The 16,564-nt window shown below is 47.2% G+C and overlaps 2 protein-coding genes across 2 annotated transcripts; one reads left to right on the forward strand and one right to left on the reverse strand.

Moving 5' to 3' along the window:
• Positions 1-1,927: 1,927 nt before the first annotated feature.
• Positions 1,928-7,522, reverse strand: NECAP1 (NECAP endocytosis associated 1). Its single transcript, XM_041414082.1, has 8 exons — positions 7,316-7,522; positions 5,866-5,966; positions 5,640-5,744; positions 5,166-5,247; positions 4,647-4,755; positions 4,398-4,584; positions 3,129-3,222; positions 1,928-3,014 (listed from the first exon to the last, which is right to left on the reverse strand). The coding sequence occupies exons 1-8, from the start codon at positions 7,411-7,413 to the stop codon at positions 2,966-2,968; spliced, it is 825 nt and encodes a 274-aa protein (XP_041270016.1). The 5' UTR covers positions 7,414-7,522; the 3' UTR covers positions 1,928-2,965.
• A 2,809-nt stretch (positions 7,523-10,331) lies between these two features.
• On the forward strand, positions 10,332-16,454 carry C3AR1 (complement C3a receptor 1). The gene is made up of 2 exons (XM_041414111.1): positions 10,332-10,372; positions 14,764-16,454. The coding sequence occupies exon 2, from the start codon at positions 14,771-14,773 to the stop codon at positions 15,887-15,889; it is 1,119 nt and encodes a 372-aa protein (XP_041270045.1). The 5' UTR covers positions 10,332-10,372; positions 14,764-14,770; the 3' UTR covers positions 15,890-16,454.
• Positions 16,455-16,564: the final 110 nt, after the last annotated feature.

A 16,564-nucleotide genomic window follows, 5' to 3' on the forward strand; every position in this document is an offset into this window, starting at 1 on the left:
AGAGGTGTTTGGCTTTGAGAAACCTCAGCAACATTGGCCTTATCATAGCTAAGTCTCTCACCCTTGGACCCTGCCTGAGCTAGCACAGCCATGCGTGGCCATGTACCCTGATATCTAAATTCTCATCCTGACCTGCTCTGATCTTTGTGCTTAGGTACTTCAGGACTTCTCCTCTGCTGGTGAGGCCACTGCCCCTGCCTGCCCTGCTGTGACTCATCTTCCTGCTTCCTCTCTTTCCAGGCAGCCTGTCCTTGTTACTCCTAACAAAGGGCCCACTTGGCTCACCTTGACCATCTCTCTAGTAGGCAGAGACTGTTTCCCATCTACAGGCATGGAAAATACCTGCAGGCTGTAGAAGCCTTTAATGTCTGAGGTGCTAAATACCAGGGCAACTAAGTCTTCACACTTGCTTGTTTTATCCACACTCTTACCAAGTCCCACAGTAACCTACACTCAGGCCTGTTTCCATGTTGATATGTGTTTGGTGGTGTGTGAGATTTTTGCCGTATGGGGAACAGCCGTGTCAGTTTTGTGTCCTTTTTCCTCTCTCCACCAGTCCTACCTCTTTGCCCAGACAGAGCCTGAACCCATCACTCCTGAGGTTGCTCTTGTTCAGTCTGCAGGCCACAACAGATATGCAGAAGGATAAGCAGGCTGTGAGGACCTTGCTGGAGAGACGAAGACCTTCAACCTATAGACTTCCAAAGCAAAAACAATTTGACAACTTAGAAGACTCATGACATTTTTTCCCCAGTATTACTTGTTTAATTACCATTTGCACCAGTACATCTTATGCTTTATATACATATATTTTTAATTTTTGCTTCTTCAGCTTTTCAAATACATAATATATTATCTCCAGAATACTAAGACAATACAGAAGAGGCTCCTAGTTCGTTGTTAATTGGTGCCATCAACTTCCTTGGTTGGGGAATTGATACATAGTTGAAATGACAGGACCTCACAAGGATGTGAGCAAACAAAACGACAAAGAAAAAATGCCAACCCAGGAGTCTGTGATGTTGCTTGCAGACTACAGCCATCCACAAGTTCAGGAGGCAAGGAGCTGAAGTACAGTGAGACTGCAGGAGTGACTATGAAGGCAGGGGAGGGCTGGCAGGGGGAAACACCAAGAGAGACAGGGCATCAGGGTTAAATGACTACTTAAAATACATCCAAGAGCAGTCTGGTCCCCACTTCCACAAGTGGAACTGCAGCAGCTTTAGAGCTATTTCAAGAATGTTGCTTCCCAGAGGGATGGTCTAAGTGAAACTGTCTCCAAAATGCCCTCACTGTAGCCAGACAAAAATGACAAAAGACCTTTGCCAATACAAGGTGCATACATCTAACTACTCTTTTAAAAGCCTCACCAGAAAATTTTTGCCCAAAGGGAAACATTTTCTTGCGAAGGTGTGCTAGAGACACAAAAGTGTTGCTGTGTTGAGTGTTCAAAACAGGAAGAAGCCTTCCAGCAAAGCACCAATGCCCTAGTGTTCCAGTAACTGGGTACAGCCTAGAGTTACTGAGACAAACTTCCCAGCTAGTGTTTTGGCTTCTGTGCCAGCATGAAGGGTAGCAATTCAGCAGTGCGAGGTTTCCAGCCTGCCCTGTGAGTTTGCCCACAGTAATCAACACTTACACCCCAGATCATATCCACAGCTGCTGAAGATGAAGTAGTGTCCACACTGCCTCATGAAACTCTCGCAAAGAAAAAAGTAGGAAGTCATGGCTTTTTACTTCTTTCTAACTCCCTTAACCACACAGGAAATAGAGGGGGCTTGGATACATTAAAAATAAAAATATAAGTTCCAATAACCAGCTCACATCCCTAAAAGGTGGACTCAGAAGAGTCATAATAAGGAACACAGGTGGGAGAATTTTGCTCCCACAGATCTCAGGATTGAGCCTACTATACATTTCTTGTTCAAATGAGTTAAAAAGGGGAAGGAAACTGTCCCTTCATCAGAGAATAATCTATTGTCCCACCATAATTCTTATTGTAGATATGCAATACTTGTAACACAGCGCCAAGTCACAACACAAGGCCAGGGCTCAGGATAGTGATGCAGGAACATGAAATGCTGAGTGGTGGGAATCACCTGGTTGTCATCTAGTGCAAGTAACTACCAAATTGTAAAAACAGGCTTTTTTTTCCCCTAAAAGCTATTTCCAGTTAAAACAGCTCAATGACAGTGAGGCCTTTGCCTGGGGAGAAAGGAGTTAAAATGAGAGGAAGTTCCTCCAGTGAACCTGGAGGTTCCAGGCTCCAATCCAAATCAGGAGCCTGGAGATAGGGTGCCCACCTGGAACTACAGTGCAACAGCAGCAGCCCTACTCAAGGACTTGCATGACTCCTCCCACGGGAGCACAAGGACATGCAGCACTACCAAGAATTGCACCGAAGACATAAGAGTGGTGTGTGCATGGGGAGTCACTCCTCACCACAGATGTCATTAATCCAAGAGGGTTTTGTGTTGAGAAAAGATCTATCTCCTTAGAGGTTCCATTTAGCAAGTGCAGCCAAATGCAGCTGTTCTCAGCACCGCAAGCTGTAGGGGCTGCAGTCACTACTGAAAGCAGCCACAAAAAGCAACAGCCTAGCCAGAGAAAATCTGAAGGACAAGGAACCCAGAGGCACCTATCCAGCCTCCTCCTGTACCCACTTTCTTCAAGATTCTTGCTTTCCTTGTATGGAAAGACAGGGAAAAAGAGCTGGGATGTACCATGTAATGGCCAAGTGGATGGAGGTGATAAGGCTACCTCTTTTCTCCTTGCCCATGTTGGGAGGAGTCACTATGTTCTCTTTAGGTTCAGTGGGATCAAAAATAGTAAGTTTAAGTGAAGGTCTGATCTAAAAATGAAGGATTGTCCCAATTTGATTGAAGACTAGAGAGGTTTGTGCCCCCTCTGATCCCATTTGGTGCCTCTAGGTCATCAATTTGTCCCATTCCACTGCTTTGATCATTCAGAACTGGACCCAGTTGGACTGCTGAGGAGCCTGATTGGGAACAGCACTGAAACAAAAAAGGAAAATCAAATGAGCAGATGCAGCAAGACTTCTTAACTTCTGGTTCTTCCCACACCCATCAGGACACTGCCCTTCTTGTGCTCCATCCATCACAGTTTACCTGGATGCAGTGCTGAAGTCTCCCCAGAGGTCTGTGGTAGCTGATACTGGTGCCTTGGATGCAGCTGCAGGAGCATCTAAATCTAAAAGAATATCTAAGGCAGAAGAGAGAGAGAGAGAGAGAGAAAAATACATCAGCGTGTGCAGAAACCCTACAGGTATTTTAACTGTCACCTTACACAAACTCCGGGATACAGGGGCAGATAATCTTTGAAGGGACTCCAGCCTGCCCTGCAGAAGTCAGACTTTTTGAGGGGTTTGTTACAATGGCATCTCCTTTTGCTGAATGTGCACAGCTCCAGCTGACGTTGAACCTCCAGCAAGGATACATTGTCTTCAGGAACTATTCAGTCTCCACTCAGCACACCACCTGACATTTGTCACTTATTACCTCTCCCAGCAGACATAAAGCTCAGACTCAACCCCAGCCCAGCAAACGTAACAGCTGCCAAACAGGCACCACCTTAACAGTACAAACCACACACTGGGACCGCATGAGCCCTTCTCAGAAGCTCGTGTTTTCTTCTCACTCAAACCTGTGGACAACACTGCTGAAGTCTCTGCCTTCACAAAATGATCATCAGCTCTCCAGACACCTCTGCATGGTCACACTTTTAACACAGCATCCAGAAACTGCAGCAACCTCTTTGTTACAGGATCACAGGACGATTTAAGTTGGAAGGGACCTCCAAAGATCATCTCATCTAGTCCTACTGCCATGCCATGAGCAGGTACATCTTGCACTAAATCAGGCTACTCCAAGTCCCATCCAAACTGGTCTTGAACACTTCTAATGAAGGGGTATCCACTGCTTCTCTGGGCAATGTTCCAGGGCTTCACCACCCTCACGGTAAAAATTTCTTCTTTATATCCAATCTAATCTACCCTCTTTCAGTTTAAGCCTCTACCTGTTGCCCTGTCACTACAAGCCCAGTAAGAAGTCTTTCTCCATCTTTCTTACAAGCTCTCTTTTTACAGTGAAGCGTCTCCCCAGATCCTTGTCCTCTCCATGCTAAACAACCCCAACTCTGTCAGTCTTTCTTCACAGGAGTTGTTCCAGCCTTCTGACCATTCCCATGGCCTTCCTCTGGACCCAGTATGATAGGTCCACATCTTTCTCGCACTGGGGACACTGGAGCAGCCAAAGAGACCAAAAATCCTTGGGACACACCATGTCTCAGAGGGCACTGCTGGCACTAGGCTGGACACAGTTTGCTCAAGCAGCACCTGCCAGTGTGTTACAAGGTGCTGGCTCAGTGCTAAGGTTTACCTGCACTGCTTGCATTACTGGATTTCTGCACAGGTGGTGGTGTGACATGGTTGGCAATGGCTGTGGAGGAAGGGGGAGGTATAGGAGGGACTGCAATTTTTCCTCCTGGTGGGGGTGGCAGCAGGCTTAGGCCCCCTGATCCAGACACACGGGGCTTGGCTGCTCCTCCTTTCTTTGATGTCATGTTCTTAAAGAAGAGCTTCCATTGGCACATCCAGTGAAAGACACAGGGTAAACTGGTCTGCTTACCCCAATGTTTAGCTTGATGGTCTGCCCTTCCTTAAACCCTAAGTCTAATTTGGGACGTGTGTCAGCTTCCTGGGACTCCTTGGAGATTTCAGTCTCCTGCTTCACCCACCTAAAAAGAAGAGAGGAAAACATGAGGCCCTGTGGCAAAAAAGGACAGTGTTTCAGTGTTTCAGAAAAATGTGTGGTTTCTCTCTCCATCCCACCAAACTACTTTGCCTTGCCAAACCAGCTACCTCCCTACTCCTGGTGTCACACAGCACAAAGTCGGGACCGCCACAAACCCATGAAGCTGTTTAATACTGCACTTGAAGCACCACAGGACCTAATCTTAAGACTCACAGATCTGATCCTGAAGGGGCTCTCAGCTTGCACGACTGCTGGCAGCACACACAAGTGTCCCTTGCCAGAGCAGGGCTTCAGGGCCACCCCAAGGAAACCTGTGCTAAATGAACATGCACCACCACCCACCATGTTCTACAGGCCAGAGGAAAAATAGCATTCCAGAAAAGCAAAACTCACTTGAAGTGATCCTGCAAAGAGACGTTGAAGTCAAAGGCATCACCCCGATCTGTGAAGCCAATGCCTATAAAAGCACTTCGTCCTAGCAAGGAGACAGGAGGAGTCAATGGAGGTGCCCTGCAACTGGGCCACAAATCCCTCTGCTTGTCCTAAACCACTCTGTGCTTCCTCTCTCTGACACACCTGCAGATGGATGCCAGCAGCTCACAGCAGTTCATTGTCCCCAGCCTTCAGGATGCACCCTTCTTCCCACGGGGTGTGCTTGGAAACTAAATGTTCCTTCCCAGCCCGGCCCCTGGGCACTGTGCAATGTAGAGAACCTCCTCTGTTTACCTTGTCCTCAGACCCCTCCAGGCACACCACCTGGTCTTTTCAGCATTCCCAACACCATTTTCATCCTCCTGGCACACTCCCAGCTCCACCTGGGTCTCCTCCACCCCTAGAACTTGGCACTTACATTGACCCCCAACTCACCAGTCCCATCCTGAATTCGAATGACAAAGTAGCGGCTGGAATCTGCCACAGTCTCCACTGCAATGCCAGGGTACTGATCTATAGGAGCCTGGGCAAAAAGTTCTCCTGCAGACAAAGAATCAGCTGTTAAGAAGAGCAACCCCTTCCTAAAGCATGGCCAGGGCTGCCATGCACAGCTCTGGGCAATCACAGTGGCAGCCTTGGCAGGGCACAGCCTTTCCCTTACCTGAAACCTTATCCTCCAGTTTTATGTAAGCAGTTTTGCCTTTGGAGGTGACACGAAGCCGCCCTGTCCAGTCTGGATGGTCCAGTTTCCAGTCAGATGCCCTGAAAGGAAGAGCAGCTGAGCACTGACCATAGGCAACCCCTCCAATTCTGCCCAGCCACCTCAGCAGAAGTCTCTGCTGCCAAACCCTCAACCCCTGCAGCTGGCTCATTCCACTTCCCTCCCCAAATCAGACATGGGGTCTCAGCTCCTCTCTTGCTGCTGCCAGCTGACACACGACTCTGACTGGCATCTCCGGGCAAAGGGAAAGTGACACAGCTCAGAGAACATCAACTCCTCACCTCTGTAAGTTTGCAAAAGAGGGGAGACAGAAGCACAGAAACTCACTTGAACAGAAAATCCACAAAAGCCACTGGTGAGCATCGGGAAGATCCCAAAACTTAATTTGTAACATGCTGAAAAGACACTCCATTATTCTACCCTATGGCTGTAAAATAACACTGAGTACTTCATAGCCTAGAGGCAGCTGACTTACACCAGCCAAAACACACTCACAGACATTTTGACTGTCCCATCACACTCTTTGCCACAGGCTCTTGTGAAGGAAGAAAAAAAAAAAAGGAAAGAGAGAAAAAACCCAACTACAGCATCACAGAATATTCTGAGTTGGAAAGGACCCAAAAGGATCACTGAATCCAGCTCTTGGTCCTGCACAGAACACCCCAAAAATGACATCATGTGCCTGAGAGCATTGTCCAAACTCTTCCCGAACTCCGGCAGGCTTGGTGCTGTAAAATCTACAGGATTTTATAAGTGGAAACAAACATCCTTGCCCAGGCACAACATCCGCCTACAGTCTGTCAGGTTCGGGGAGTTCACAAACCTGCTCCTCCAGCAGGCCTGTGGGCACATCTTACAAAGTCACACTCTGCTGCTTCTGGCTGACCAGAGAAGGCATTTCTAACTGCTGCTTCTGCAGCCTCTTCTTAAAAATCACCCCGAATTCCCCCTGCTTTCCTCCCGCCACTGCGAGAGCCACCAGGCCAAATCCAACGTGCCGTTATAGCTCATAAGCGCCACATCCCAGGGAACCCAGAAACCGGGAGCAGCCGTGCGCTCTGCCTGGAACAGCAAGCTGTCCCCTCGCCTCCTGCCCTGACTAACAGGGCAGCCCCCGCTCCTCCACAGCAGGAGCGGAGGCTCCCCTACCCTCAGGCGCTGACCACCTGCCCACAAGAGGCAATTCCAGCCGGCGGCTCCTCCACAGCTCGGCTGGAGGGGCTCAGGGGATGGCCGGACCTGCTCGCGGCTACAGGACACGGCTTTCCCAAGGGACGAGGCCGGGCCTCGGCATGGCACGGCATAACCCAGCCCCCGGCTGCCCTGCGGGCAGGGCCTGAGGCAAGCCGGGCCGCGCCGGGGCGATCGCGGGTGCCGCACGCTCCCTCACCTGTACCCGCGGTTGGAGGTGCGCGGCGGGATGCGGTAGACGTTGACATCGGGCTTCACGCAGAGAACGGACTCGTACTCCAGCTCGGCCGCCGCCATGTCGGCAGCGAAGCCCGGCGAGGAGCGAGCGGCGGGAGCCTAGTGACCAGCGGCGCTGCCCACCGCCATCTTTGATGAGGGCAGACACCGCCTGGGGGCGCCGGCGCGGCCGCGCCAGACGCGAAACACGTCGGTGAAGCGGATGGAGCCATCTTGGGTGCTGGCAGCCGGGGCGGGAGGGCGCCATCTTGGAGCCGCCCCTGACACAGCAGCGGCGGCCGGCGCCATCTTGGGGCCGGGCAGGTGCCGCGGCGGGGCTGGCTCGGCCATGTTTGTTATGGGCGCCGTCGCCGGGGGTGGCGGGATGGTTGTGCCGCCACACGGTACCGACCTGCTCGTCTGCATCCCCCGGCAGCTGCTCCCTGCGCCCTGGGGGGCTCAGTGTCAGTTCTTTCTGTGGTGCGCGGATTAGGTGGCTTTTTGGTACAAGAGCAAGCCAAAAAGGAAGTGCGGCGCAGAGCAGGGTTTGCTGCTGGAAGGGATGGAAATGGCAGCTGTGCAAAGCTTAGTTTCAGGAGTGGGTCTTCCCCCAAAAAGAGTGTAGATACTAGTCTATTTGTCAATAATGATAAGGCTGGCAGCATTTAAGCCACTCTTTTAATGGTGGCTTCTCAGAGGAGGCTGGTGTTGAAGTTTAGCGCCGTGCGGCGTCCTTTGCTGAGTCTCAAAAAGTACCAGTGTTTACTCCGAAAAGTGGAAGAAAAGGCATAGAGAAGGTTAAAAATACATAGAGCCGTGTCTGAGCATGCCGTGTCAAGCACTGGAGCGGGCTGCCTAGGGGGGTGGTGGAATCATCCCTGGAGGTGTTGAGGCAGAAATAATCACTGAAACACCACCAAGTTTGAGGTTTTGGTTTGTTGTGGGCTGTTTGGTTTTTTGTTGTTGTTTTTGTTGATTTTTTTTTTCTTGGGGTTTTGTTTGTTTGGATTTTTGTGTTTTTGGGGCTTTTTGTTGGTTTTTTTCTTTGTTTTGGGTTTTTTGTTTGTTTGGGGTTTTGGGGTTTTTTGGTTTGGTTTTGGGGGTGTTTGCTTTGGTTTGGGGTTTTTTGTTTTGCTTGTTTGTTTGCTTGCTTTCCCAGTAGGGAAATAGCATTAGTTAATGCAGATAGAGCCATTCCCAGCCATGTCTAGTCTCTATTCTCTATGTTTTTTCTTGTTCTCTAACTTTTTAAGATCAAGGACCAGTACAGCATTCAGAATTCAAGAAGAAACTTACATTTACCTTTTGGATAGAGTTACTCGTTGTCCTGATTTTTCATTAGAACTTCCTGCAGCGACTGCTAAGTTTTTTCATTGAGCACTAATAACTTACTGGGAGTACACCCCTCCACGTGCATAGTTACTTTTCTGCTTTTCCGAGTTCAGTGATTCACAATTAGCAGTATTAAGTTTCACCTCCCTCTTCACAGTGCTGTCATTCAGCGTGCCACAGTCCTCCTACGGTCCCTCTAGAAGGAGAGCATCTCGGATGAGGGAGTGGCAAAGGGCCAGCTATTATAAGGCATGTGAGCAAAGCCTCACAAGCAGCACCAGAACGCTGGGAATACATCTCCCATTCAATTCCATTGAGACTTAGCCAGCAGAGAACATAACATTCTTCTGCTGGGTTCAAACAAGCATCTCTGGACCAAAAAAAAAAAAAATACAAAGTACTGCCAATAACCACTGAAGCTTAAATTTTTATTTATATTATTTACTTTTCTCTTTTTTTAAGGATTCAGCAGACAGGCTGAAATCTTGAAATAGAACATTTAACCTGGAAGATAGAACTGGTTAAGGACCCTCCTGCAAAGCAGGGCTTGACTGGCAGGTCCCGCGGTGGTGACCCAGCTGCGTGTCCCTCAGCCAAGAGGAGCCCATAGGAATAAGCTCCTATCAGCACTGCCTGTCTGGGCCCGAGGAGTCCCCCTGGCAGGATGGCAGCTGAGAATTAGACGAAGCTACAGGAATTTTCCTGTCAGGCTGCTGACAGCCTGTCTGTCTTTGTGGGTACAGCTCAGCCCTGGCCTGTCTTCCTTTCTCTGGTTTTGTGTTGGAGGCAGCATCTGTGTCTTTCACAGACACGCTCAGGAGCAGAAGTCTGCTCTGTCGCAGTTCATTTTCCAGACCAAAACCAAAATACTGAGGCTGATTCTTGTTTGTCTGGACTTTGTCATTTCTGCTAGCAGTCTTGATTTCCCAAATTGTGAAAGGCAAAGGGGAACCCCTTTTTTAAACATGAGAAATGCCTTGCCCTGGAAGTCTTCCATTTTTATTGTCTTGCCACATTTTGTGCAAATCACCCATTTCAGTTAATCATTTCTAACTTTTTGTCAGTCAAGTTGCTTTTTAAAAAATAGACTTTTAATACCCTGAAAAGTAAAAGGCAGGTTAAAATCCTTTTGTCATGACCAGTCACGGTTTGGTGAGTACAGTATTCTGTATTTGATGAAGCAAACTGTCTCAAGCTGGGACAGAGGCTGATCTGGATTGGTAAAAATCCTGGAAATGAGTTTATCTAGGTGAACGTGCTGACCTGGTAAGACACAGAAGTGGCTACAAGACAATAACAGATCAGACATTTCACAGCGACATTGCAGCATTTGGACTTAGAAATTACTTCCAGCAAAGGTCACACTGTGTCAACAGGCAAAACATCATTCAGTTGTCTTACAGAATATAGTAAAGTATATGTTTGTGATTATAATTCTATTAATATTTTATTTTGAGCACTATTTTATTTTGACAGTTTTGAGAAACTTCCTGTTGTGTGACCCTCTGTTTTATGAGCAGATGATATCTAAATTTTGAAATTACATTCAAGTGAGTCATCAGGGTGAAAGAACACACTTGGCACACACAGGATGCATGCAGGAAAAAAAATGCAGTTCCTAAAATGTCATGTGAGAGTTTTTTCAGTCACTCCAGAGACAGGATTGATGGTACTTGCTCCAACACACTGAAATAACTACTTCACTCAGGTAGGTATCATAAACTGGAGAATTTTGCTTTCCTCATCTACTTGCCATTTATTATTCTTTACTCCTGAAAACCGCTCTCCCTCCTCCAGTTCCCCCTTCCATTTTCAAACCACATTGCAGCCCTTTTAGCACTCTGGAAAATGTCGTGTGGGCAGTGTCTTCTAATTGATTCATGTTTACTTTGGAGTAGGACTTGCATTACTATTTTACAGCATTCCTTGTTTCCCTGTCCTCTTCATACCATTTTCTGTAGCTATATGGGGAGGCAGCAGGGTTCAACTCTTGCAGCAGTGTTCGCCAGTTGTCCCTCTAAAAGTTGCTTCTACATGGATCAGCAAGACCACAGGAAATGGAACAAACATGGGAGAATTTTAAATTAAGCCTCCAGCTTTAAGTTAAGCCTTCCACTTATGTCTTTCATAGCTTTCCTTGCAGGTTACCCTCACTTATTACAAGTCCCTTAGCAGATATTACCAAAACCTGATAAATGACGATGTTTGTTACAATTGTTTTTCTCTATTTATTTTCTTCTTAGTCAAGCAGTTTGAACACTTATGCATCACTCCACTTTCAGACTGCATGTTATGCAATAGTGAGATTGACAATTTAAAATTTTTTTAAATAATATTTATATTTAGTTCTGCATACAACAATCTCTGACTGGTATTTAAATACTGGCATAACAGAAGTTAAAAAAGCGTCAGTTGTCTTATTTATGTCTTCTCAGTTGCTTCTGCAGGCTGTATTCATCTCTTCCATATTCAGTTTCTTTGCATTTTGGTAACATTTTTTGGGACCTTTCAGTAATACAACTGCCTTCATCAATTCAGCAAGGGTTTAGTTAACAGGAATTTTTTAGACAATTCTTTTAATGCCTAAAGGATGAAGATCGGGGTTTTTTCCTCAATTCTATCTTAGGTTTGCTGGTTTTCTTCTCCTTTCTAAATTTACTAGTCCAAGAACAATTGAGCAATTAACATTTTTCCTCTACTATGGCCATAGTTTTAAAATGTCACTTAAGTATGCTGGAGGTCAGCTTCATTGTCTTGCAGTAGGATACCTCATATCTAAAATGGCTGAAGAACATTACTCCATGTTTTCATTTTTATTTCTACATGTAAATATCTGTCTGATCTTCTTAAACATTCAGTTCTTGTCTTTCATAGAATCTTACACCATTAATGTCTTGCCTTTCTCCTGGTCAAGATAAGCTTTCCAAGGAACCAGCAGATAGCTGTAAGAAAAGGAAGTGGTCACTGGCACTTCCCTAAAATACCACTTAGCCAAGAGAATTTATGTCCTGTCTGTTCTATTTGTAATGTTCAGAAAGCGAAGCAGGGTTATTTCAGAAAGACAGGCATTGTTTTCGTAACTTAAATGTACTTCACCAATTATGCCAGAAGAAATTGCTCATTTTAAAGGAAAGAGGAACTAAAAATGCTGATTTGCCTTTCTGAAGCAGGAAGTCAACCAGGAAACACACCTGGGGACAGGCCGTGTGAACAGAGAGCTCCACTCTGGAGACTAAGAAAAACTAGATGGAAATCAAAGGGATGATAGAGATAGGAGAACACAACTGTATAGAGCCCCCTGTTTGAAGAGCAAGCTTACTTACAGGTTTAGCCACTATGAAAATTATGAAGATGTACAACAAGTACACTAGTAACAAATTTGTGTAGGCCAATGCCTTTGTATCCTGACCGCTCTGTACTGTCACCTGACTCAGGGATGCTTCAGTAAAGGTCAAGAGAAGAATTTGGGGAGCAGGATCACAGAATCACTAGGTTGGAAGAGACCTTCAAGATCGAGTCCAACCTATGCCCGAACACCTCAACTCAACCATGGCATCAAGTGCCATATCCAAACTTTTTTTAAACACATCCATGTATGGTGACTCCACCACCTCCCCAGGCAGACCATTCCAGTACTTTATCACTCTTTCCATAAAAAACCTTCTCCTAATATCCAACTTGTATTTCCCTTAAACCTGTGTCCTCTCATTCTGTCAGCTGCTGCCTGGAGAAAGAGACCAACCCCACCTGACTACAGCTACCCTTCAGGAAGTTGTAGGGAGTGATAAGGTCACTTCTGAGCCTCCTTTTCTCCAGGCTAAACACCCTCATCTCCCTCAGTCATTCCTCACAAGGCTTGTGTTCCAAGCCCCTTGCCAGCCTTGTTGCCTCCTCTGGACATCTCAATGTCCTTCCCAAACTGAGGGGCCAGAACTGGACACTCAAGGTGCTGCCTCACCAGTGCCAAGTCAGGGGTGAACAGATGTCTGTTCCTGTGCCCTCAAGATCTCTGTTTTAAAGCAGGCCCACCTTTCCTGGACTCCTTTGTTTGTAAGTGCTGCTTCCCAAGGAATTCTCTTAATAAGTCTCCTAAATAGGCCAAACTCTGCCCTCTGGAAGTCCAGTGTAAGAGTCTTATTGATGTTCCTCCTCATTTCACCAAATATACAGAACTCTATAATTTCATGATCACTGTCCCAAGTGGTCTCCAACCTCCACATCTCCCACCAGTCCATCTGTATTTCCAAACGACAGGTCTAACATAGTCCCTCCCCTGGTGCGCTCACTCACCAGCTGTGACAAAAACTTGTCCTCCACACTCTAAGAACTTCCAGGCCTGCCTCTTTTCTGCTGTATTAAGTTCCCAGCAGATGTCTGGTAGGTTGAAGTCACCTACAAGAACAAGGCTGGTAATCCTGAAACATTCTCCAGCCACTTACAGAATCAGTTGTCCATTTATTCTTCCTGGCTGGGTAGGTGATAACAGACTCCCAGCAGGATGCCAGCCTTGTTGGCCATCCCCCTACTTCTTACCCATAGGCATTCAACTTCATTGTCATTAGTTTCAATACCTATGGCATCAAAAGCCTCTCTAATATAAAGGGCCACCCCTCCACCTCTTCTCCGTTTCCTGTCTCTTCTGAAGACCTTGTAGCACTCCAGCCATGTGAGTCATCCCACAATCTTTCTGTGATGGCAGCTACATCATAGCTTTGCTGTTTCACCATGGCCTCCACCTCTTCTTGTTTGTTACCCATGCTGCATGCATACATGCACCTCAGCTGGGCTGCTGATTTCAGCCCTAACTCAGGCTTACCACCCTTGGTCCTGCTTCCAGAGAGCCCAGCTGCATCCCCTTCCCCCTTCAGACCTAGTTTAAAACCCTCTCAATGAGCTCCACCAGTGCATGAGCTAAAATTCTGCACTTATCAGAGAGATGGAGCCCATCCAGTTCCAGCAGGTCAGGTGCCAAAAAAGTTGCCTCATGATTAAAGAACCCAAAATTCTGCTGTTGACACCAACCCTTGAACCACTTGTTGATAATGTGGTCTCTCCTATTCCTTTCATTGGTTTTCTCTGCCACCAAAGGGACCTGTGTTCCTGCCCTGTCATCCACTTGACCCAGTGCCTCAAAGCCCCTTTTAATTGCCCTGACACTCCTCTTTTCAACCTCATCACTGCTTGGAGTACCAGCAGTGGGTAATAATGAGAGGGCCAAATCAGCCCAGGATTTGGGATCATCTCTCAGTAATATCCCATACCCAGGCCCCAGGGAGGCAGCAGATCTGCCTGTGGGATGAGTCCAGTTAATATATGGGGCCTTCTGCTCCCCTCAGAAGGGAGTCATTCACGACAACTACCCTTCTTTTCTCTTTAATGTTAGAGGCGCTGATCCGTCTGACAGATGAAGTGCAGTTGGGAGGCTTGCTCAGATAATTTTCTTCTACTTCCTCTGGCTGGCCCTCTAGATCCAGGGCCTCATAGCTATTCTGAAGTGGCACCTGGCTAGGGGATGGGGGTCGGGAGGAATTTTTATTACCTGCCCGAGTAGGGACCCATTTCCACTCCCCTTCATCCACCAGGTGTCCTCCTATCGCCTTACAGTGGGAGGCGTGGTAGTCCTCTGACTCCTGGTGGGCCTCCCTCAAGGATGGAACAGCGGAACTCCACCAATCCATTTGCCTTTTACTTTCCCTAACACTCCTTAGCCTTTCTACTTCCTCCCTAAGCTCGGCCACCAGCGAAAGGAGATCGTTCAGCTGTTCGCACCGCCGGCAGGCTGCTTCTGCCACAGCCTCTGGCGCCACTGATAGGCTCAAACACTCCACGACTAACAAAACAAAACCAACAAAAAAACCAAACAAACAAACAAACCACAAAAAACAAAAAACAAACAAACAAAAAAAACCCCACAACAAACTAAAAACCCCACTAGCAGGAGGGAACCTGCCACCCTCCCTGCTTGCCCGCTCCTGCTCGCCGCGCTCCCTAGAGCCCTCTTTTAATCACCCGCCGCTCGCCGGAGGAAAGCCCCGCCCTGCTTGTGGGTAACGAGAACCAAGGATGTGAATTGCTACTGATTTCCTTTCTGTTTTACAGCTGCAGAATGCCTCAAGTTCTGAGCAATAGCAGTTCACAGGAACAGCCTGCTGTGTATTATGCATCAGAATCAATTGTCTGCATTGCTATCTTCACCATCGTTTTCATCATAGGCATCCCAGGCAATGGGTTGGTGATCTGGGTAGCTGGTCTGAAAATGAAAAGATCTGTGAACACTGTCTGGTTCCTAAATCTTGCTGTGGCTGACATCATGTGCTGTTTGTCTTTGCCATTTTTCATTGTTCACCTGGCCCTTCGTGAACACTGGCCCTATGGCTGGTTCCTCTGCAAAGTCATTCCATCAGTCATAATCTTCACCATGTTTGCTAGTGTCTTCCTACTCGTGGCCATCAGCATTGATCGATGCCTCCTGGTGATGAAACCTGTCTGGTGTCAGAACCACCGTGCAGTGAAATTTATATCGCTAATATGCAGTGGCATTTGGATGCTGGCCTTCATTTTCTGCTGCCCTGTCTTCTACTACCGTGAGACAAGCACTTACGATGGCAAAACAGAGTGTGGGTACAATTATGGAGTTGATGATTACATAGATTATCCTACAAATGTATCTGTAAATGTGTCTGTAAATGATTTATGGGAAGAATACTCAACCTACAATGGCAGTGACTTGTGGGGAGATACCAATGAAGGTAATGATTCCGTACCCCTCGCCTCGGTGGTAATAAATGTCACTAGGGCTGTCTTTGGCTTTGTGCTCCCCTTTGGCATAATGGCAGTTTGCTACGCCCTCATTGTTTTCAGAACACACACAAATCAGTTTCACAAGTCACACAACAGGACACTGCGAACAGTTTTGTGTGTGGTGGCTGCATTCTTCATCTGCTGGGCTCCATACCATGTAGTTGGGATGCTCTCCATTGTACCTAGTCTTAGAACAGGACAGATGGAGTCCCTGATCCTGTGGGATCACCTTTCTACAGCACTTGCGTATGCCAACAGCTGCATCAACCCCCTGCTTTATGTTTTTGTGGGACGGGACTTCAGGGCAAAGGTACGGCAATCGGTGCAAAGAATCTTGGAAGGTGCCTTTAGTGAGGAGCTCACATCTTCAACCCTTCACAGAAGCCAGACTTCAGCAGACAAGAACCTGAGCAGCACCTTCTAACGCAGGACTTCTGTCACCGCTGTAGAAAGAACAAGCTATAGCACCGGACATCAATCACTCTCCGCTTAGCAGGTGGTTTTGCTCCAATAGGTTTGATTAATCTGCAGCTCCAGCCCAGGACACTGCAATCTTTCAGCTCATGACAGATAACCCCCTTTATATCCTACACTAGAGAGATGGGAAGTTGGAAGCACCAGGAATAATAATCTGAGGGATGACTGGTGAAGCAGAAGACACAGTATTTTAACCTACACAGACTATTTTAAGAAAGCAGGGCTGGCTACAGATTTGTGGTGGGAATCGTGAAGTTGAACCTCTCAATTGAGATAAGAATGTTATTTTATTTGCATATGTCTGTGTTCTACATCTCCTATCTCTGATAAAGTGCAGATAAAACTAACTTGGATATTGGTTCTCAGAGGGTCATCACATCATTCCTCTGACTCTACTAGGGCTCTGAGGTGTGTGTCGGAATATCTGAAGATTCCCTAGAGGGTACTGCTACATTTCCTTACAGCCATGCACTAGCACAGCACTTGCCCCAGTCAGCTGCACTGAACTGACTTTTGTGGCCTGTAGACACCCAATCCATTCCTTTGTCCTGGCAAATACATCACTGTGTGGTAGTAACTGGTCAATGTACATGCTGTACCTGTGATCATTAGCATGCGCACA

This window comes from Onychostruthus taczanowskii, unplaced genomic scaffold (assembly GCF_017590055.1).
Source record: "Onychostruthus taczanowskii isolate IOZ18803 unplaced genomic scaffold, ASM1759005v1 scaffold44, whole genome shotgun sequence".
Lineage (NCBI taxonomy): Eukaryota > Metazoa > Chordata > Aves > Passeriformes > Passeridae > Onychostruthus > Onychostruthus taczanowskii.

What these genes read in the sequence shown, in the direction of transcription:
- NECAP1 (XM_041414082.1), bottom strand. Translation starts at nt 7,413, where the DNA reads ATGGCGGCGGCCGAGCTGGAGTACGAGTCCGTTCTCTGCGTGAAGCCC. An exon ending in CAGTAATGCAAGCAGTGCAG is followed by an intron (nt 3,223 to 4,397) that starts GTAAACCTTAGC and finishes CTTCTGCCTTAG; the next exon opens with ATATTCTTTTAGATTTAGAT. An exon ending in GACTTCAGCACTGCATCCAG is followed by an intron (nt 3,015 to 3,128) that starts GTAAACTGTGAT and finishes TTTTTGTTTCAG; the next exon opens with TGCTGTTCCCAATCAGGCTC.
- C3AR1 (XM_041414111.1), top strand. Translation starts at nt 14,771, where the DNA reads ATGCCTCAAGTTCTGAGCAATAGCAGTTCACAGGAACAGCCTGCTGTG.